The sequence below is a fragment of the Dasypus novemcinctus genome, chromosome Y (genome assembly GCF_030445035.2).
Source record: "Dasypus novemcinctus isolate mDasNov1 chromosome Y, mDasNov1.1.hap2, whole genome shotgun sequence".
Classification (NCBI taxonomy): domain Eukaryota; kingdom Metazoa; phylum Chordata; class Mammalia; order Cingulata; family Dasypodidae; genus Dasypus; species Dasypus novemcinctus.
In genome coordinates this window covers 7197112-7218782 of record NC_092216.1, presented here as the reverse complement: position 1 = coordinate 7218782, position 21671 = coordinate 7197112, and the positions used below count along the sequence as shown (strand labels likewise).

General features: G+C 50.2%; 1 protein-coding gene across 8 annotated transcripts in view; it reads right to left on the bottom strand.

Annotated features, from left to right (window-relative positions):
- LOC139438383 (steryl-sulfatase-like) overlaps nucleotides 1-21671 on the bottom strand; it is a 219234-nt gene that overhangs the window by 3211 nt on the left and 194352 nt on the right. For all 8 annotated transcript variants that reach the window (XM_071213488.1, XM_071213490.1, XM_071213494.1 and 5 more), the window contains one exon: nucleotides 14-1326. In XM_071213488.1, the coding sequence (XP_071069589.1) occupies nucleotides 953-1326 (374 nt within the window). In that variant the 3' untranslated portion in view covers nucleotides 14-952. The remainder of the gene's footprint in view (nucleotides 1-13; nucleotides 1327-21671) is intronic.

Below are 21671 nucleotides of genomic sequence, written 5' to 3'. Positions count from 1 at the left end.
GGGGAGGCCGCGCCTTCCGTACATGCACCTGCAGGGGAGGCCGCGCCTTCCACACGTGTACCCAGGGGAGGCCACGCCTTCCACACGTGCACCCATGGGAGGCCACGCCTTCCACACGGACACCCATGGGAGGCCGCGCCTTCCACACGTGTATCTGCAGGGGAGGCCGTGCCTTCCGTTCGTGCACCTGCAGGGGAGGCCACGCCTTCCACACGTGCACCCATGGGAGGCCACGCCTTCCACACGGACACCCATGGGAGGCCGCGCCTTCCACACTTGCACCTGCGGGGGAGGCTGCGCCCTCCATACGTGCACCTGTGGGGGAGGCCGCGCCCTCCATACGTGCACCTGCGGGGGAGGCCGCGCCCTCCATACGTGCACCTGCGGGGGAGGCCGCGCCCTCCATACGTGCACCTACGGGGGAGGCCGAGCCTTCCCTTTGTGCACCTGCGGGGGAGGCCGCGCCCTCCATACGTGCACCTGCAGGGGAGGCCGCGCCCTCCATACGTGCACCTGCAGGGGAGGCCGCGCCCTCCATACGTGCACCTGCAGGGGAGGCTGCGTCTTCCGTTCGTGCACCTGCAAGGGAGGCCGCGCCCTCCATACGTGCACCTGCGGGGGAGGCCGCGCCCTCCATACGTGCACCCATGGGAGGCCGCGCGTTCCCTTTGTGCACCTGCGGGGGTGGCCGCGCCCTCCATACGTGCACCTGCGGGGGAGGCCGAGCCTTCCCTTTGTGCACCTGCGGGGGAGGCCGCGCCCTCCATACGTGCACCTGCGGGGGAGGCCGCGCCTTCCCTTTGTGCACCTGCCGGGGAGGCCGCGCCTTCCCTTTGTGCACCTGCGGGGGAGGCCGCGCCTTCCCTTTGTGCACCTGCCGGGGAGGCCGCGCCCTCCGCAGTGCGCCGCAGGGGAGGCTGCGCCCCGCGCGCCTGTCCTCCTCCCCGCAGGGCTAGCGGCTGGGCCCCGGGTCCTGACGTTCGCGGTCGCACCGGCAGGACAGGCTGGAGGGCGAGCAGCACAGCTGCAGCCACGGCTTCCAGAACAGGTTCCCCGGCGACAGCTGGTCGGGGACCGGCGTCAGGGTCTTGGTGTGATTGTCCGCCGCCTCCTGCAGGACCCGGAGGATCTCGTGGAAGCGCGGCTCGGTCTGCGGCGTCAGCGGGCGGCGCTCGCGCGGGTCTTGGGAAATGTCAAAGAGCAGAGGCGGGTGATGGCGGGTGATGTAGTGCCCGTCGCAGAAGCACACGTGCGTGGCAAAGCAGCCGTTGGCACCCTCGGGGCTGAATTTGGGGGTGAAGAGAAAGGCTTTCCAGATGGAGGTGCCTGCAGTTCAAAAGGACAGAAACCCGAGTTACCGGCAAAGCGCTGAACTGCACGTGGAAAACGAGCGAATTTTAGGATATGTGAATTAGACCTCAATAAAGCCTGTTCCCTTAAAGTCCCAGAATAGTAAAATCTTTAAAAAAAAAAAAAATTAAAAAGGACTTACAAATGTTTCCTAGGTATATCAAGTGGCAGATGAAACCAAGGTTGTCCCCGTCTCCTTCCCGCCCAGTATTGGCAGCCGGCGCTGCCCCTCCTTCTCCCCTTCTCCGCCTTCCGCCTAGCCGTTATCTAGACAGCCCACACTTTCCCCTTCCCCTCCCTTGCTCCTAACCCCTTAGCCAGCTTACTGTCCAGTAACCGCCTACTGTCCAGTAACCGCCTACACAAGCAACAGCACCCGCCGGCACCAATCAAGTCCCTTTACGTATCCCTAGACCCTATAAAACCATGTCCCCTTCAACAATAAAGACAGACTTGCGCCTAGACCTTGTCTCCGTGGTGTTCTTGCTTGCACCGCGCGTCCCCCGTGCCTGAGCGGAGAGAGCGAGGGCCCAACGGCTTCGTGCAGACCCCCCTCCTCTCCTTCGACCGCGAGGCAGCCCCCGTCCGGAGAGCCCACCCGGCCAACCGCCGACCCTCCCGGAGGCCCGCCGCTGCCCGCACAAGGTCAGGAACTAAAACGTACTAGAATTAGGCACAGAGAACGAACGTCCATTTTCACACAACCTCATAGTTTTTCACATAAACTCTCTGGCAGCAGCACAGACATGTTGAAATAACTTGCATGTATAATGACAATGACAATTTGTGTAAACATGGGTATTTCATAATCAACTGGTAAAAACTTAATGAAATAGTGAAATCTGTTTAAATCAATAAGCACCAGTGTTGGGAAGCGGATGTGGCTCAAGCGATTGAGCTCCTGCCTACCACACGGGAGGTCCTGGGTTCAGTTCCCAGTGCCTCGTAAAGAAGATGAGCAAGACAGCGAGCTGACATGACAGGCTGCTGCAGTGAGCTGATGCAATAAGATAATGCAACGAAGAGACACAAGGGGGAAAACAAAATGAGTGACACAACGAAACAGGGAGTGGTGGCAGCTCAAGCAATTAGGTACCCCCCCATACACATGGGAGGTCCTAGCTTTGGTTCTCGTACATCCAAAAAGATGAGCACACAAAGAACAGACACAGCGAGCGCAAACAGTGGGGTTGGGGGAGGGATAATTAATGAATCTTAAAAAACAAAACAAAACAAAACTTGTGTGCCTATTGTCACCAAATTGCCCCTGCCCTCGGGCAGGCTCATTCGTGGGAAAGCAAGCTCTGGGTGGTTCTTTGGAAGAAGGTGTGGACATCAAGAAAGCAAGGGGAATATATTATAGATGAAGGTATTACAGAGAATTTGTAATGCGGTGCCTTCAGTCTGAGCTGCAGTTGACTGAGAGAACTGGGACATCATTTCTGTGTCACTTTACACGTGCTGAATACAATTGCCTTTTAAAGATAAGGTCAAGCTGACACGCTAGGCTGCAGAAGGAATTTTTGGACACACTTCCTGTCTCCAGCAGGTTTTTAATAAGGAAGCAGGTAACCTTAAGAATCCTACATCGACCGCTCTCAATCTCCTCCTTCCTCAGCATGACACATTTCGTGGCAAAGCCTTTTCGGTGATGAGCTCACAGAGTCTGCGGTTTGCAGCCATGGAGACGCACCATCAGAGTTGGCGGGTGAAGGAGACGAGCATGCTGGAAGCACTATTGCTCTGGCTCGGAGGGTGCAAATCTGGAGGGTGTTTTGAATTTGATATTCTAGTAAGTCTCCACGTGTGTAAAACCCCAAGGGAGTGCAGCGTCCTGGCAAGGACTCATTGTGAAGGCCTGCGTTTCCCACTTGCTTCTGGAAGCTGCACCACCACCTCTGCTCTGTCCTGCCCAGATGGGAAGGGGGAAATCCATCAGTAAGTGCAGGCCTCCTCTCCCTAGGAGAGGCAGTGCGATCGCCAGGTTTGGACAAAAGCAGAATTAAGGAGGGGATTTCTGGAGACTTATCTAGTAGGTCATGGGGCACTGGCCCTTCCTACTCTCAGTTGAATCTTTTAAGCTGTTTATAAAATGATAGATTACTTCTTCACCGTACTATTTCTTAGTACCATCATGGATTTGTTTGAACGAGAGAAACAGAGCAGCCTTTTATTGTAAGGCACAGATCCTAATTTTCAACACCCCGTTATTCCATTACTCATTAGGAACCAGGAAACTGACATCTTCAAATATGCTGTTTCAAAGAAAGAAGAGTCAACCCCATCCATTTGGTAAAATAGGAGGCAACTGCCGCACATTATGTTTTTAATTGGTACACTTAGTCCTCTGTTCCAAAATCATTCTGGTTACGTATTTCATTCTGAATTTCTCCATGTCCTGGAAAAACATGGGAACTGAACATATGCATTAACTTGTTCTTTTTTTAAAGATTTATTTTTTATTTATTTGTCTCCCCTTCCCCACCATTTCCCCCCTCCAGTTGTCTGTTCTCTGTGTCCATTTGCTTTGTGTTCTTCTGTGTCCACTTATACTCCTGTCAGCGGCACCGGGAATCTGTGTCTCTTTTTGTTGCGTCGTCTTGCTGTGTCAGCTCTCTGTGTGTGCAGTGCCATTCCTGGGCAGGCTGCACTATCTTTTGTGCTGGGGTGCACTCCTTGCATGTGGGGGTCCCCTACGTGGGAGACACCCCTGCATGGCATGGCATTCCTTGCGCGCATCAGCACCGCACATGGGCCAGCTCATCACATGGGTCAGGAGGCCCTGGGTTTGAACCGTGGACCTCCCCTGTGGTAGGCAGATGCTCTATCCCTTGAGCCAAATCTGCTTTCCTGCATTAACTTCTAAAATCCCAGTGCACTGTTTGCTGGGGCAGGGAAGGGAGGAGAGAGGACGATAAAATCAACCTGTGCCAGGTGGTGGACGATACTCAGCCAGCACTCTGAGAAGTGACAGCCAAGAAGCCATGTGCCTGAGAGCTGACTGCTTCCCACTCAGACCTGCTTCCATGGGCGCCAGGGTCTCACACGCCGACATGGCCCCAACCATGTTGCATCCACAGGATATCAAAGCTCTCACCGGCATCGATTCACAGGATGCGTGTTGGGAAGCCCTTGGGTAGAACTGCCCCCTCTTGGTCCAGATGACACAGAGGGTTCAGGTGGGAAAACAGCATGAGTACACTGGGGGAGCAGCGCAGAGGCTAGCCGCAGACACCCTGGTGCCTAGGCAGGCAGAGCTTCCAGAAGCTTCCATCTGAAAAGGTTTGCTCACTGCCTCCCAGCAATGCTGACCTTTAAAGGGGCACATTAAAATGACCCCTACATAGTTAATGAAAGAGTCTTCAGGCCAGTAATCACATCATTGCCTCCTGCAGAAGGCGTGCTTGGAATACGCACGTGCACAGGGTGAAAGCGGTACATTTTACCAGTTCAATGCTGAAGTCATACATTGGACTTCTGTTTGGGCTCTGAGTCTCTGAAAGTTTTTTCCTTCTTTGCCCACTTGTTTCCTGGTTTCTGTCGAGAACCAGTGGCAGCCACCTGCCCACTGTCATAACTTTTCCAGGGGTTCCCCATTCCTAATTTCAGGTTGCTTTTTTAGAAAAGACAATATCCTTTCCTTCTACGAATGCCTTCCTGCTTTCTGTTATCATGTATCTGACTGATTACCATTCTGTATGTGCTTGCTCCACCTTTCTTATGGTTGACTCACTTCAGTTTATTTCACCATCATGCCTTAATCAGATATTTTATAAAGGCCTTTTCTTTAGGCTATGGATCCAAGAAAATGACATTTTACTGATTTAATTGTGACACATACCAAGCATAATAACTGGGAACACTCCCTAAATAATAAACATTACTCCAACCTCTGTGGAAGAATAAAAAATTATCTGAGTAGAAGGTGGATAGACTTTCTTTCTTTAGTCATTCTTTTCTACCCTTTCCAATGGAGAAAAGTTGGGGGAACTCTGGGAAGTAAATATTTTTCTCACCTCTGTAACAGACAAATTTTTTTTTTTTTTTTTTACCACAAAGGGCCCTTAGACTCATCTATAACTGAGATCCTGACTGATAGAAATAATTATTAAATTTTAGATTTAAAATGCAGGGAAATTAAGGAAGACAGTTCTTGATAAAGTACTCTAACTGGTGATGAGGACAAAAATTCTACTGAGGTGAAAAAAAATGCTCACAAAAATTAAGATAATGAATTCTCACAAGTGGTCTAAGATGTTAAAGGCATTTTACAATTGGTATGTGGCTGCAAAATAACAACAATAGCAATCAACCTTTTAAATAGCCATCAGGTGAAACATTTTTATGTAAAATGACCACCAAAAAATGTGATCAGTTGAGAAGGGGAGAAATCTCATGGTCTTTTACAAAAAATTAGAATGTAACTGAGCAAAGCTTGTCCCTTAAGCAGGCTCTTGTTTCAGCATATAATTCTAAACCAGCTAAATTAAAGCATTAAAATTAAATAAGCTATGAGCTAAGTAAGGTGTTTTCGGGGTCCCCAGGATTCCTTGGGGATCAAAGAACATCTGGCCCCTTGCTGGAAAGAGGTATCATGATTTTTATCGCTTTCAGGTGAAAGACATCTGGTCCTTCACTGGGAACAGCTATGGTGATTTTATTACTTCCAGGTGAAGGATAGTTGGTCCTTCTTTGGGAACAGCTGATGATATTATTACTTCGGGTGAAGGACATTCAGTCCTTTGCTAGCAACAGCTGTCGTGATTTTATTACTTCCAGGTGAATGATAGCTGGTCTTGTTGGGAACAGCTAGTGATATTATTACTTCCAGGTGAAGGACATCCGGTCCCCCACTGGTGATTTTATTACTTCCGGGTTACAGTGTGATTTTATTACTTCTGGGTTACAGGACCAGCCACAGGAAGGAGGAGTTCTGAGGTTGTTTGGGAAAGAAACCCTAAGAGTGAGCACACGGTCTTTGAGAGCAAAACAAGGGAATGCAAAGCCCATTTGGCAATGCTGCTGTTTCTCTCTAAAGAAAACAGCTGAACTTCCACCCTGAAATTCAGTCACATTCTGAAATTTTAAAAGCCCGTATTAGAATCTAAGCACATGCACTCTCTCTTGACGTCTCTAAGCCAGATCACTTTTGGTCCTGGCCAGTCTAACAACGTCCTGCTGAGGAGGTCACTGAGTTTCCTTGCGTCTTTCTCCCAACACTGTGAGTGTGCCTGCCTCTCGCCATGAGCCCTGAATCTCCTGTTCATCTCGCCGCTGGATTTGACTGTAGGAACAACTCAGCAGAGCTTGCAGAACTCAAGCGCTGGGACACGCTCCTTCAGGCTCCTCTGAGTCTCCAGGCTCCTACCTTGAAAAAGTCCTGGGCCCTTGTGTGGAGAGAACAAAGTTCAGCCGGGAAGGCTCATCCTGTGCAAGCATCAGTGTTGCCCCACAGTGACCATCGGTCACACGGAGCTACAGCAAGCAGCATTTCTGTCCCCTGGGAGCCGAAGAAAGGTGCTCACAACCTAGAACTTTGATACCAGAAAAATAAGACTGCCGCTCTTGTGGAGAACTCCTGAAGACAGGCATTCCCAAACAATCCACGTGCTCCCAAATAATTCACATGTTCCCTTACACTTTCCAGCTTCCTCTCCCTCAGCTGAGGTCATGTGATAGGGTTTGGCAAAATACAAGCAGAAAGTGGTATGTGCTTTCCAGAAGAGTCATCTCTTCTACGAGCAACATTCTAGATGATAGGGCTTCTGTTGGTCTGGTCCCTGCAGGACTCAGGGTAGCTGGGCCTCCGCTTCCTAGAGGTAGTGGATACCCAGCAGTGGTTCTCAACCAGGTGCCACTGGAAGCAGCTTTGCTTGTCCCAGCTGGGAGGGCAGTGCCACTGGCATCTGGTAGGTGGAGTCCAGGGATGTTGCTAAACATCCTAAAATGCCCAGGGCAGCCCCCACAAGAGAGAATTACCCAGACCCAAATATCAACAGAGCTGAGGTTGAGAAACCCGGAAACATAGCAAGAGAGGATAAATAATCCTTTGGTGGTTCGAGCTTCTAAGACTTCAGGGTAAATTGTGACCCCTCAATAACCTAGGCACATCCTACTGGTATACCCTCTGATGGTTAAAATCTAAAATAACACTGATTTTATCATCAATAAAACAACTCAGAAGCTAGACTAGGATATAGAGTCACTGTCAGTCTTTAAGATTTGGTGATAAACCATCCGAATGGATTAACATCTCTAAAGGGGAGAACATGCATCAGAGAGCAATGGAAATAGAGCAAACAGATACAGGCAAAAAGTAAGTTCTTTGTGCTCTTCCAAGAAATATGAAGGATAATATGAAAATATAAATATATAAAAGAGGCATGGATTTCTGAGACACGCTACAACATGGATGAACCTTGAAAACACTATGCTAAGTGAGAGAAGCCAGACACAAAAGACCACGTATTGTAGGATTCCATTTACACGAAATGTCCAGAAGAGGCAATTCATAGACATAGAAAGCAGATGAGAGGTTACCAGCAGCTGGGGGGAGAGAAGAATGGGGATTTTATTGCTTCATGGGTGCAGTGTTCCTTTTGGGATGATGAAACTGTCTTGGTGATGGATGATGGTTGCACGACCCTCTGAATGTAACTGATGCCACCAAATTGTACACTGAAAGATGGTTAAGGCGGCAAATTTTATGCCGCATATTTGTAACCACAATAAAATTATTTTATTTCTGAAATGCACACAACAGAGGGAGGATGCCAGGACCCCAGAGCTGCCCCTACCCCAAGTGCAGGGACGTCTTTCAAACAGACTTAGGTGCTATTTGCCTGTCTCGTCCTTGCTCGTCTTGGGAGACTCACAGAGACACCGTGCACAGTTCTGATTCCAGGCTCTCCAAGACAACTTCCCAGGGAGGGAGCTCCCAGGGAGAGAGTACACTGGCCATAGCAGAGGGCCTCTACCAACATTTGCCTGCTGCCAGCTTGGTGTGCAAACTATCGCCCAGACACTGTCTTTTTGTCCTGGGAGGCACTGGCAGCACCTTCTGCAGACACATTCAGAAGATGCTTAATTCTGCCTAACAGATGCAAGTGTCCACTCTGCAAAGCATACCTGACTTCATGCTAATCCCCTCCCCTTTTTTTGGGGGGTTCACTTAATTCAGGCACTGATAGATTGGATTCCAATCAACTCAGGCTCTGCAGCTTACTCAGCAGGGTCATTAGCCTTTCTGGGTTAGCCTCCTCTGAAAAAAGGAGAATGGCAGTGGTACCTGCCTTTGCTGTGAGGATTACAGGTAACACTTTCAGAACCGTGCCCACAGCATGGCAAGTGCTAGATGAGTTAGCTGTGAATATGAAACTGCTGCCAACCTAAGCAAAGAACATATTGGTTTGCGTTGCCTCTTTCATCTGTTGCTACTGGAGTAGATGCCTGAAAAGTTTTTTTTTTTTCCATTACGCATTCTTGAAGAATGTGGAAAACTAAATTTAAATGGCTTCAACACATTGGCTTTTAATTTATCACTCAGATCTAGACTTCCCTTGATGAATGATGCTCAACTGCTAGTCTTGGCAAGACTTATCTTGGATGCTGGGAGGATTACATGTTTGTAGCATATAAGCCAGAAAGAGATTTGGGCTTTCGGTTTGGGCAGCATTTCCAGCCTTCAGGCACTATTTCAAATTCTCTTCTATTTTTCTGAGGGAGGGACCTGGACCCCAGGAACCCCGGACTTGCCCCTAAGTAATTTTACGGACATGCTGAAGTCATATCCGACAAAAATCCATCGCATGATCTCCAGAAACCTCGAAAGTCATCCTGCGCATTTCCCTGGCTCCAGCCAGCCGCTTGACTCCCAACCAGTATAGATCCAAAAATGGAACAGCAGGCGCCTGCCCGGAGCCACCACGGCACACCTTGTCTTCTCACCCAACACCACACCAAGCCCTCTCCCTGGCCCTGAGGGCTCACTCCTGCCTGCTCTTGGAACCCTGACCTTAACATTTAGTATCAGACTAGCTGCTACAGCCAGAGGCCTCAGCTGGCTGCTCTGGATTTCACACAAGGATGAGGACACAGGGCGCCTAGTGTTCCACTGGAGACCTCGACCAAGCCTCAGGTATCACCTAGTCAGGGGGGCATATAAATCTATGTAGCCTGGCACCTGCCCCAAAGCAGGTGTGCGATGCACAGCAGACTCTTCGCCTTCCCTTCCTCGCCTCCGAATATGGAAATCCTCCCCATCCTTCAAAGTCTTGCAATAAATTCTTCCTCCAGGAGCCTGGAAATGGCCCCGTCTTCCCCTCATTTGGGAACTCCACTTCTCTTACTAGATTATGTGCTCTCCAGAGGCAAGACTGTGTATTTTCCACTGTAGCTCTTCAATTCACAGAACTCAGTGCTCTGCATATGACAGATGCTCAATAAAAACGCACCCGGTGAAATAACAAATGAATGAGATCACCACAGTCCTCAGCAGGGCGGGACTGGAATACAGGGCAGAAGCCACAGGATAGCAGGTGGAGGCTGGTGTGGCAGGCAGAAGCCACAGGATAGCAGGTGGAGGCTGGTGTGGCAGGCAGGGGACCTAGTGCATGCTGCTCCTGAACTCACTCAGACCCCTGCTTCCAGCACGAAGGAGGGGCAGACTGCTTGGAGCACTGGGGAGGGACAGCGGGGTGAGGGCAGATCAGTGGCGAGGAAGTGAGAGCTGGGAAATCCATTCGCCTGAGGGGCTTCAGCATCTATAACCAGGAAGAGTAAGGAACTAGTGTGGCAAACACGAGACCGTTGTGCAGTCAGAGAAAGTCCACGTGAAACCCATGGAGAATGGACATGCGGCAGCTGAGAGGGTGCACTGGCAGGAGGGAGCCCATGCAGGAGAAAACCTGCTGTCCAAGGACAGCCACACACAAAGGACTAGAGGACATGGAAGAATGCAGGGAGACAATCTCCGGGGCATGGAGACAGCCAGGTGGATGGTTCAGAGGAGAAAGGCTTAGGAGGCAGAGCTTCTGGCTGAGCGGAGACAGTGCCAGCACGTGGGAAGGTGGCCGGTGCAGAGTCAGGTGAGTGGACTCAGAAGGCAGACAGTGCTGGCTGCGAACCCCGACTGCAGGACTCTGTTCCCAGCCACTGATTAGGAAACGTCACACCTCTTTCTCGGAGAACCTTTCCATTTACAGACGGGAGAAATGCTTTTGGGAGAGACTGCTACTTGTTCGCCCAGCCTTCCACAGACATCGGGAGCTACCTGTGCACATGGCCAATCATAATAAAGACTCTGCTTCCTGGCCTCCTTTCAGCTAGGTGTGGACAGGTATGGGCAGGTGTGGACAGGTAAGGGCAGGTGTGGACAGGTGACCAGCTTCTGGAACCCACACCTGGGAGGGTCCAGATGTTTCTCTGGTGAGATAGCTGACATACATCCCCTTCCTGCTCACCTTTTCCTTCCATTCCTCCATCTTACTGCTGGAGGGTGGACACTGCCATTGGTTGCCATGAGGAAAAAGATACTGAGGAAGACTCCATCTTCTTGAGAAATTTGGGGAGTGCAGCCAACATAGAAGCTTTCAACTGTTCACCTCGAGACTTCATTTAAGAGAAGAGTGACAAACCTCTCTAATACCAGCTCCTGCTATTTTCTGCTTTTTGATACACCCAAAGACCCAAGTCTAATAGAATCATAATCTCTTGAATCATGAAGATGAAATGAGATCCGGAATACAAAGTACTTAGCAGTGTGTCTGCCGGGCAGTAAATATCCAACAAATGCAAAGTTTTATTTTTATCAAGGGTGGCTTCAAAAGATAGACAATGGCCACAGAAAAGAGATTACAAATTTCAAGAACAAAAGATTAATAAAGGAAAACGGATATAGCCACTAACAAAACATTTTTGTACAGAAGATACAAAGGTAAAGAAGACACAGTTGCCAAATATTACATGGCTTGGTTAATGCCCTTTTAAAAACGTATGAAATCTGATAGAGCAAATGAAAATAAATCAGGATGGGTGTTTGATACATCATAAGCAAACACTTGAGAAGGAGAGAGTTAGACCCCAGGTTGATGTCAAAGAAAAACATGTGCAAAATCATATAGACTATCAATGAAACAAAAGGAATGAGTACGGAAGAGGAAAAAAACAGAACAAAGAACTGACCTACGGTGAGCCTACAACAAGCTGGGTGCTGAGCTAAGTTTTTAGAGGGTGTTGGGACATTCAGGAACAAAATTCAATTGACTTGTTTTGCCTGCATAAGGAAGCAAGCTTGCATTGGGTCAAATGAACACAAGAAAGACCTGCTTGGTTTTTTTTTTTTCTTTTCCAGCCATGATATTAACGTCATCTTAGATCAGACATGAAAACCAGCAGAAAAGTGAACATCGATTGCATACATTTTCTAAGCCAGTATACTAAATATTATGAAGGATCATGTGAATGATAGTGGCTAATAGAATACGTCGGGGTAAATGTCTACTAGATGAGGTTATTTGTCATTAAAGGAAGTGAATGGTTGGGATGATTAGGGCTGTTACTGAAGAGTCTGACTGATGAGGACAGGAAATACTCATCCCTCAGGGAGCCCCACTGCATCCCTGCCCTTGCTCTGGCCTCCTTCGTCTTTGTACACCTGCTGGCTTCCCAAATCTGCGGCCTGGGGCTCTTGCCCCTGAAACCACCCAGTGACATCCCAATGCTCACTGGCTCCAACTTGATGACCTCAGCATGGCGTCCACCTGTGGCTTCCTTTCTCAACCCCAGGTACCCCCTCACACATCCCAAACCCAGTCCCACAGACTTGACTGTTCAGGAACAAAGCTCTGATCTCCTGCACCTGCAGGCCCTTTGCATGCTCCTCCATCTTCCGGGAAGTCCCCACCTACTTGTCTACCTGGTGACTGCTATCCACCACAATCATCTGACTACCAATATTTCAGGAAATCCTTTTCCAAATTCCTCAGTTACTTCTCCTTCTACCAGGTCTCCAAGGAGAATTTTGTCCATCTCAGGATACCGTCTCCTTGTGCTGCAACCATCACAGGCCCATGGGTTGCCCCAAGAGATAAATGCCTGAGGGTCATAAAGACTCATGGCAATGCAGTCTGATGGGGGCATGGTCAAACACTTTCTAAGACTTCACACATACCCTTGAAATGGCTGTGTAGATAGTCAGTTCTGCTTAGCCGCAGCAGTTAAGTTCCAGAAAGCATCCACCTTCTCTGAATTAGTGAATACTGAGCCTTTGGCCCTGGAGGAAACCAAGATAGGCTTTTCCAGCCTCTGAGCACAACATTTCCTCATCTGCTCTTGTTGAGTCATCACCGTGTTTTGCATTTGTTTCTGTTTAAAGACACCTGGGATCTTTGGCTTCCTCCTCAAACGTGCACAGGATTCCCAGGAAGTTCCTCCTTTCACCCGTCTTTGGGAGACTGTCCCCCTTTAATCCCATCTGGACGTGAATCATTGACTTCAGGACATGTCTTAGACCTACAGCAAGAAGGCAGAGCATCCCAGCCTTGTTCAACCTCAGTTAGGGGTACGCGTGGGGGAATTCAATGTGCCGGCTGTTCTGCACGTGTCTGAGAATGAGCACCGAAGACCAGGCAAATGTCACGGATATGCGATCTGTATTACAAGGATTACTAAAACCAGTGGGGATCTACTGTACATGCTTTCTCTTAATTGCTACAAAAGTTACCGTAAGATCACGTCCTTCCCAAGGTGAGCTGCAGGGTGGCAAAGTTCTCTCTGAGCCTGTGTCTGGAAATGCTAGGACACACATTCATTCAGCTCCCACCCTCCAGAAATATGTTATTTCTGACCCTTTGGATCCAACTTCTGCTGACCACGGGCAGGGCAGAGGCCGTCCAAAGAACACGGACTAAAATTAGCCCAGGAGACAAAAGCCGAGCCCAGCCTCTCGTGTGCCAGGTAACCCAGGAGGCAGAAGCGGCTGGAAATAGGATCTTCTCTCTTATTAGGAATATTTTAGAAAATAACTAGACTATTTAATGGAACCAAAACAATTTTAAATAGTGAAAAAAGGAACTTGGTTCCTTGTGAGGAGCAATGCTGTTTCGACTTTAAACTGCGATTTATCTCCTATTTTCGAATGCAGGCACCTTATAGAAGAGTGGGACGTAAACACCTTTTCCAAGGATGGGTTCCATTATCCTACTGATTTTGGGATAATTTTAAAAATGATGCTTTTTAAAAATCACAGCACAATTAAGGCTTTGGTAAACCTGAACTGAAATGGGGGAAGATGGGTGAGGCCAGCTGCTTTAGCCTGGGGACAACCATCTTCTTTCCAAGGAGAGGAAGGACATCCCTGCCCTGTCCCCTCATCCAACACCAAGGAGAGGAAGGACATCCCTGCCCTGTCCCCTTATCCAACACCAAGGAGAGGAAGGACATCGCTGCCCTGTCCCTCATCCAACACCAAGGAGAGGAAGGACATCCCTGCCCTGTCCCCTCATCCAACACCAAGGAGAGGAAGGACATCCCTGCCCAATCCCTCATCCAACACCAAGGAGAGGAAGGACATCCCTGCCCTGTCCCCTCATCCAACACCAAGGAGAGGAAGGACATCGCTGCCCTGTCCCTCATCCAACACCAAGGAGAGGAAGGACATCCATGCCCTGTCCCCTTATCCAACACCAAGGAGAGGAAGGACATCCCTGCCCAATCCCTCATCCAACACCAAGGAGAGGAAGGACATCCCTGCCCTGTCCCCTCAGCCAACACCAAGGAGAGGAAGGACATCCCTGCCCTGTCCCCTCATCCAACTCCAAGGAGAGGAAGGACATCGCTGCCCTGTCCCTCATCCAACACCAAGGAGAGGAAGGACATCCCTGCCCTGTCCCCTCATCCAACACCAAGGAGAGGAAACACATCCCTGCCCTGTCCCCTCATCCAACACCAAGGAGAGGAAGGACATCCCTGCCCTGTCCCCTCATCCAACACCAAGGAGAGGAAGGACATCCCTGCCCTGTCCCCTCATCCAACACCAAGGAGAGGAAGGACATCCCTGCCCTGTCCCCTCATCCAACACCAAGGAGAGGAAGGACATCCCTGCCCTGTCCCCTCAGCCAACACCAAGGAGAGGAAGGACATCGCTGCCCTGTCCCCTCATCCAATACCAAGGAGAGGAAGGACATCCATGCCCTGTCCCCTCAGCCAACTCCAAGGAGAGGAAGGACATCCCTGCCCTGTCCCCTCATCCAATACCAAGGAGAGGAAGGACATCCCTGCCCTGTCCCCTCATCCAACACCAAGGAGAGGAAGGACATCCCTGCCCTGTCCCCTCAGCCAACACCAAGGAGAGGAAGGACATCCCTGCCCTGTCCCCTCAGCCAACACCAAGGAGAGGAAGGACATCCCTGCCCTGTCCCCTCATCCAACACCAAGGAGAGGAAGGACATCCCTGCCCTGTCCCCTCATCCAACACCAAGGAGAGGAAGGACATCGCTGCCCTGTCCCTCATCCAACACCAAGGAGAGGAAGGACATCCCTGCCCTGTCCTCTCATGCAAGACCAAGGAGAGGAAGGACATCCCTGCCCAATCCCTCATCCAACACCAAGGAGAGGAAGGACATCCCTGCCCTGTCCCCTCATCCAACACCAAGGAGAGGAAGGACATCGCTGCCCTGTCCCTCATCCAACACCAAGGAGAGGAAGGACATCCATGCCCTGTCCCCTCATCCAACACCAAGGAGAGGAAGGACATCCCTGCCCAATCCCTCATCCAACACCAAGAGGAAGGACATCCCTGCCCTGTCCCCTCATCCAACACCAAGGAGAGGAAGGACATCCCTGCCCTGTCCCCTCATCCAACTCCAAGGAGAGGAAGGACATCGCTGCCCTGTCCCTCATCCAACACCAAGGAGAGGAAGGACATCCCTGCCCTGTTCCCTCATCCAACACCAAGGAGAGGAAGGACATCCCTGCCCTGTCCCCTCATCCAACACCAAGGAGAGGAAGGACATCCCTGCCCTGTCCCCTCATCCAACACCAAGGAGAGGAAGGACATCACTGCCCTGTCCCCTCATCCAACACCAAGGAGAGGAAGGACATCCCTGCCCTGTCCCCTCAGCCAACATGAAGGAGAGGAAGGACATCCCTGCCCTGTCCCCTCATCCAACACCAAGGAGAGGAAGGACATCCCTGCCCTGTCCCCTCATCCAACACCAAGGAGAGGAAGGACATCGCTGCCCTGTCCCTCATCCAACACCAAGGAGAGGAAGGACATCCCTGCCCTGTCCTCTCATGCAAGACCAAGGAGAGGAAGGACATCCCTGCCCAATCCCTCATCCAACACCAAGGAGAGGAAGGACATCCCTGCCCTGTCCCCTCAGCCAACACCAAGGAGAGGAAGGACATCCCTGCCCTGTCCCCTCATCCAACACCAAGGAGAGGAAGGACATCCCTGCCCTGTCCCCTCATCCAACACGAAGGAGAGGAAGGACATCCCTGCCCTGTCCCCTCATCCAACACCAAGGAGAGGAAGGACATCGCTGCCCTGTCCCTCATCCAACACCAAGGAGAGGAAGGACATCCATGCCCTGTCCCCTCATCCAACACCAAGGAGAGGAAGGACATCCCTGCCCAATCCCTCATCCAACACCAAGGAGAGGAAGGACATCCCTGCCCTGTCCCCTCATCCAACACCAAGGAGAGGAAGGACATCCCTGCCCTGTCCCCTCATCCAACTCCAAGGAGAGGAAGGACATCGCTGCCCTGTCCCTCATCCAACACCAAGGAGAGGAAGGACATCCCTGCCCTGTCCCCTCATCCAACACCAAGGAGAGGAAGGACATCCCTGCCCTGTCCCCTCATCCAACACCAAGGAGAGGAAGGACATCCCTGCCCTGTCCCCTCATCCAACACCAAGGAGAGGAAGGACATCACTGCCCTGTCCCCTCATCCAACACCAAGGAGAGGAAGGACATCCCTGCCCTGTCCCCTCAGCCAACATGAAGGAGAGGAAGGACATCCCTGCCCTGTCCCCTCATCCAACACGAAGGAGAGGAAGGACATCCCTGCCCTGTCCCCTCATCCAACACCAAGGAGAGGAAGGACATCGCTGCCCTGTCCCTCATCCAACACCAAGGAGAGGAAGGACATCCCTGCCCTGTCCTCTCATGCAAGACCAAGGAGAGGAAGGACATCCCTGCCCAATCCCTCATCCAACACCAAGGAGAGGAAGGACATCCCTGCCCTGTCCCCTCATCCAACACCAAGGAGAGGAAGGACATCCCTGCCCTGTCCTCTCATCCAACACGAAGGAGAGGAAGGACATCCCTGCCCTGTCCCCTCAGCCAACACGAAGGAGAGGAAGGACATCCCTGCCCTGTCCCCTCATCCAACACCAAGGAGAGGAAGGACATCCCTGCCCTGTCCCCTCATCCAACACCAAGGAGAGGAAGGACATCGCTGCCCTGTCCCTCATCCAACACCAAGGAGAGGAAGGACATCCCTGCCCTGTCCTCTCATGCAAGACCAAGGAGAGGAAGGACATCCCTGCCCAATCCCTCATCCAACACCAAGGAGAGGAAGGACATCCCTGCCCTGTCCCCTCATCCAACACCAAGGAGAGGAAGGACATCCCTGCCCTGTCCCCTCATCCAACACGAAGGAGAGGAAGGACATCCCTGCCCTGTCCCCTCATCCAACACGAAGGAGAGGAAGGACATCCCTGCCCTGTCCCCTCATCCAACACCAAGGAGAGGAAGGACATCCCTGCCCTGTCCCCTCAGCCAACACCAAGGAGAGGAAGGACATCCCTGCCCTGTCCCCTCATCCAATACCAAGGAGAGGAAGGACATCCCTGCCCTGTCCCCTCAGCCAACTCCAAGGAGAGGAAGGACATCCCTGCCCTGTCCCCTCATCCAATACCAAGGAGAGGAAGGACATCCCTGCCCTGTCCCCTCATCCAACACCAAGGAGAGGAAGGACATCCCTGCCCTGTCCCCTCAGCCAACACCAAGGAGAGGAAGGACATCCCTGCCCTGTCCCCTCATCCAACACCAAGGAGAGGAAGGACATCCCTGCCCAATCCCTCATCCAACACCAAGGAGAGGAAGGACATCCCTGCCCTGTCCCCTCATCCAACACCAAGGAGAGGAAGGACATCGCTGCCCTGTCCCTCATCCAACACCAAGGAGAGGAAGGACATCCCTGCCCTGTCCTCTCATGCAATACCAAGGAGAGGAAGGACATCCCTGCCCAATCCCTCATCCAACACCAAGGAGAGGAAGGACATCCCTGCCCAATCCCTCATCCAACACCAAGGAGAGGAAGGACATCCCTGCCCTGTCCCCTCATCCAACACCAAGGAAAGGAAGGACATCGCTGCCCTGTCCCCTCATCCAACACCAAGGAGAGGAAGGACATCCCTGTCCTGTCCCCTCAGCCAACTCCAAGGAGAGGAAGGACATCCCTGCCCTGTCCCCTCATCCAACACCAAGGAGAGGAAGGACATCCCTGCCCTGTCCCCTCATCCAACACCAAGGAGAGGAAGGACATCCCTGCCCTGTCCCCTCAGCCAACACTGCAGCTTCCAGGAGCATTCATTTCCCCACAGAAGGAAAAACCACGAAAGCAGATTAATTTTTTTTCCCTAAAGGAAGTCAAAATCCCTCACATATTTACAGAAAACCTTTAAACTGTCAATGATGTATGTGCAGTGTATTCTAGAATGGCCCCATAGCCGTCCTGCAGGTCTCATGGTGACCAGCTGGTTTACTACTTCTCGTATCAATGCGAGCATTTATTTTAATCTATACTGATCAAGTGGAAAATCTGCCACCGAGTCCCAAAGCCAAATATCTACATAGCCTTCCAAGATAAATTTCATCCATAAAATCAGGCTGTCACTGTGCTGAAATATTAATAGCACCAATTCCTGTATTAAAACTTCATGCCAAAATTTTAATATATATCAACTGGCAATTTTTAGCTGAGAAATCCTGTTTTAGTGTAAGAAAGGTTATCTGTGATATAATAATGATTTCATAGGTTCTTTCTTGGGTTATAATAATGCCATGGGAATAATAGCATGAGAACATCATTAAGTGGGAAGCAGCTGTGGCTCAACTGATAGAGCATCCACCTACCATATGGAGAGTCCAGGGTTCAAAACCCAGGGCCTCCTGATCTGTGTGGTAAGCTGGCCCACGCACAGTGCTGACGTGCACAAGGAGTGCCGTGCCATGCAGGGGTGTCCTCTGTGTAGGGGTGCCCTATGCACAAGGAGTGCTCCCCACAAGGAGAGCCGCCCAGCACGAAAAAAGTGCAACCCAAGAGTGGCAGTGCACATACGGAGAACTGATGCAGCAAGATGACGCAACAAAAAAAGCGACCGTTTCCCATTGCTCCTGACAAGAATTCAAGTGGACATGCAAGCGGACACAGAAGAACACACAGCAAATGAACACAGAGAGCAGACAACAGGAGGAAAGGGGAGAGAAATAAATAAAATGAATCTTAAAAAAAATCATCATTAAGTTTGATCATTTAACTCACTAAGACAAATAAATAAATGATAGAGAAGAAATTGAATACAAAAAGGATTCGTGTGTGTGGTGTTTTTTTCATGGTGGAAGTAGAGTTCTAGGTCTAGTTTTTCAAAACTAAGTATTTAATGAATGTGGCATTGTAAGATTTAATCCTCCAACTAATCGGGACAAATGTTAATTGAATCTTAAAAATATTTCTAGTCAGTTCTAATTTCCTGGCACCAGTGAATTGCTGCTAAACTAGCTCTCTGAGGGAAGAAGGCCTTAATTTGTAGTATTGCCAATTTCCGTGGTGCAAATCCTCCCAACACAGCCAATTTCAAGCAACCAATGATTGAACAACCAGCCGGCAAGATTCCTAAACAATTCGGAGTGACCTTCATCATCCCACAGCCTAGAACGGAACCAGAAAGTAAATTTCTTTTATTTACTGTTTTGAGGTCAGGTGGCAAGCCTTGAATGTTTTGGAAACCACATGGCCTAGTGATTGCAAACACCCTCCATCCAGCAGATCCCTAAGCACTCGCGGTGCGCCAGGACCAGCTTTCCCTAACTGGCCCAAAGCTCCGTCCAGCTGACAGTCACGTTTCACAGTACAAAGCGCCTAAGGGGCATGCAGCTCCTTTGCACTGTATTTGGCCAGTGCCTCTAACACAGCACACTCCACATATTAGGTGATCAATAAACCTTTGTAGAAAAAGCGAATAGACAAAATGCTGGATAAATAAACACTGAACTGTGCCTGGAAGCCAAGACGGTAAGCATCGTTGCCGAGTTCCAGCTATCATCTGAAAAGTAAATAGACGGTTCACAAACCCCACGTTTTTTGAGGCCCTTCGGGAAGATGAATGAGGCTAGCATCGAGGCACACTGATTTCTTTTTTATTGCCAGTCCAAGGCAGAAGATGGTAAGGAACGCGATAAGTGGAAAAGCCACTTGCGTCTGTCTTGGAGCACATTTTTTCCTAGCACCAATTGCCCATCAGAAACCGTGGTGTGTTTTTCTCACTTAACTCATATTTTCTGTCCCTTCATGTCCCTTTAACTTGTGATTCCTACACATCTGTATTTCTTAAGCCCAGTCTAGGCTATTCTGTCCTGCCTCTCTAAGGGATACGGGTTTTACTGAAAGGCAGGTTTGCAAGTTGCAGGGTGTCACCGGAACTGTTCTTCACTTTGTTTTTTTTTTTTTGCAGGCTCCGTACGGAAAGAATCAGGAATTGTAGAGGTCCCATTTACGACAGTTCATAGCTAAATGCTATAAATTAGTGTAAAAAAGAAACAGGATTCCCGTGGAGATTAAAAACTATGGACACAAGGAGGAGATATGTCCATCATAAAATCTTTTCCGGCCTAAAATCATAAGCCATGTTTTTTACTTTGCCTTCTAGAACGTATCACAAGGAAGTGGCCCCGGTTTAAATGCAGAAATTTTGAAGGGAAAACCCTGCGGGATTTCTGAGGCTCGAGTTCTGGTTATAATTGTCTACCTTAGAAAAGCATGGACAGGCAGTGCTGTAAACTGCGTCCTTCGTAAATTGGCTGGCTTTGGGGGTGGGGCGAGTGATGGGAAAACAGCGAGAGGATTCCCCTGCGTTTAAGAACAGCCACCACTTGGGAGCTTAACTGGGGAGTGTAGCCTCTACGAGCTGAATCCCACAGCACACCAGAGCAAGGACAAGTTGTATTTAACCCCTGAGAAGGGGTTGAAAGTCCAGCCTCAATATCTACCACAAGAACATCCAGCAGTTGCAGACACGGCCTGATTGCTGTAGAGTCAAGACGATTGCAAACTCAAGTTTCAGGCAGATGCCCAGCAACTTTTAAATCCCTCAACCACACTTTCATTATAATTTGGTTCCCTTGGCTCCCTTACTCTTGTTCGAAATAAAATTATAAAACGGGCATTGACACAGGAAGCGATTTAAAGGTGCTCTTCTGGGGTGGAGGACTTGGCCCAGTGGTTAGGGCGTCCGTCTACCACATGGGAGGTTCGCGGTTCAAACCCCGGGCCTCCTTGACCTGTGTGGAGCTGGCCCATGCGCAGTGCTGATGCGCGCAAGGAGTGCCCTGCCACGCAGGGGTGTCCCCCGTGTAGGGGAGCCCCACGCACAAGGAGTGCACCCCGTAAGGAGAGCCGCCCAGCGCGAAAGAAAGTGCAGCCTGTCCAGGAATGGCGCCGCACACACGGAGAGCTGACACAACAAGTTGACGCAACAAAAAGAAACACAGATTCCCGTGCCACTGACAACAGAAGCAGACAAAGAAGAAGACGCAGCAAATAGACACAGCGAACAGACAACCGGGGTGTGGGGGGGAAGGGGAGAGAAATAAATAAAATAAAATAATAAAATAAAACATTTAAAAAATAAAATAAAGGCGCTCTTCTAACACTCTTATTTCAAAAGAAGTTATGCTCTTGGAGATTTCACAGAGCTCCCCAAACCAAGCCTAACCAAACGAAAGCCATGCTCAGGGAAGAAAAAAGAAGACAGAACAGCTAAGCCTACAATGCCAGGCTTGCACCCCCTTCAACACAAGCAGATACTTTCATCTTCACAAAAACAACTAAACGGAGGGCACAACTCCAAGAGGCCAACCTGGAGACGATGGCACAAATCGCATCCCACTGCTGGTTTAACTACCTCAGTCTAGCCACGGATGGTGACCGACAACATAACACGCCACGACTCCATCCTTGGGGCTGGGGAGGCGAGGTCAGGTGGATACCTAAATGCCGTTCGGCGTTGACGACTGCAGTGGGAGAGGAGCAAAGAA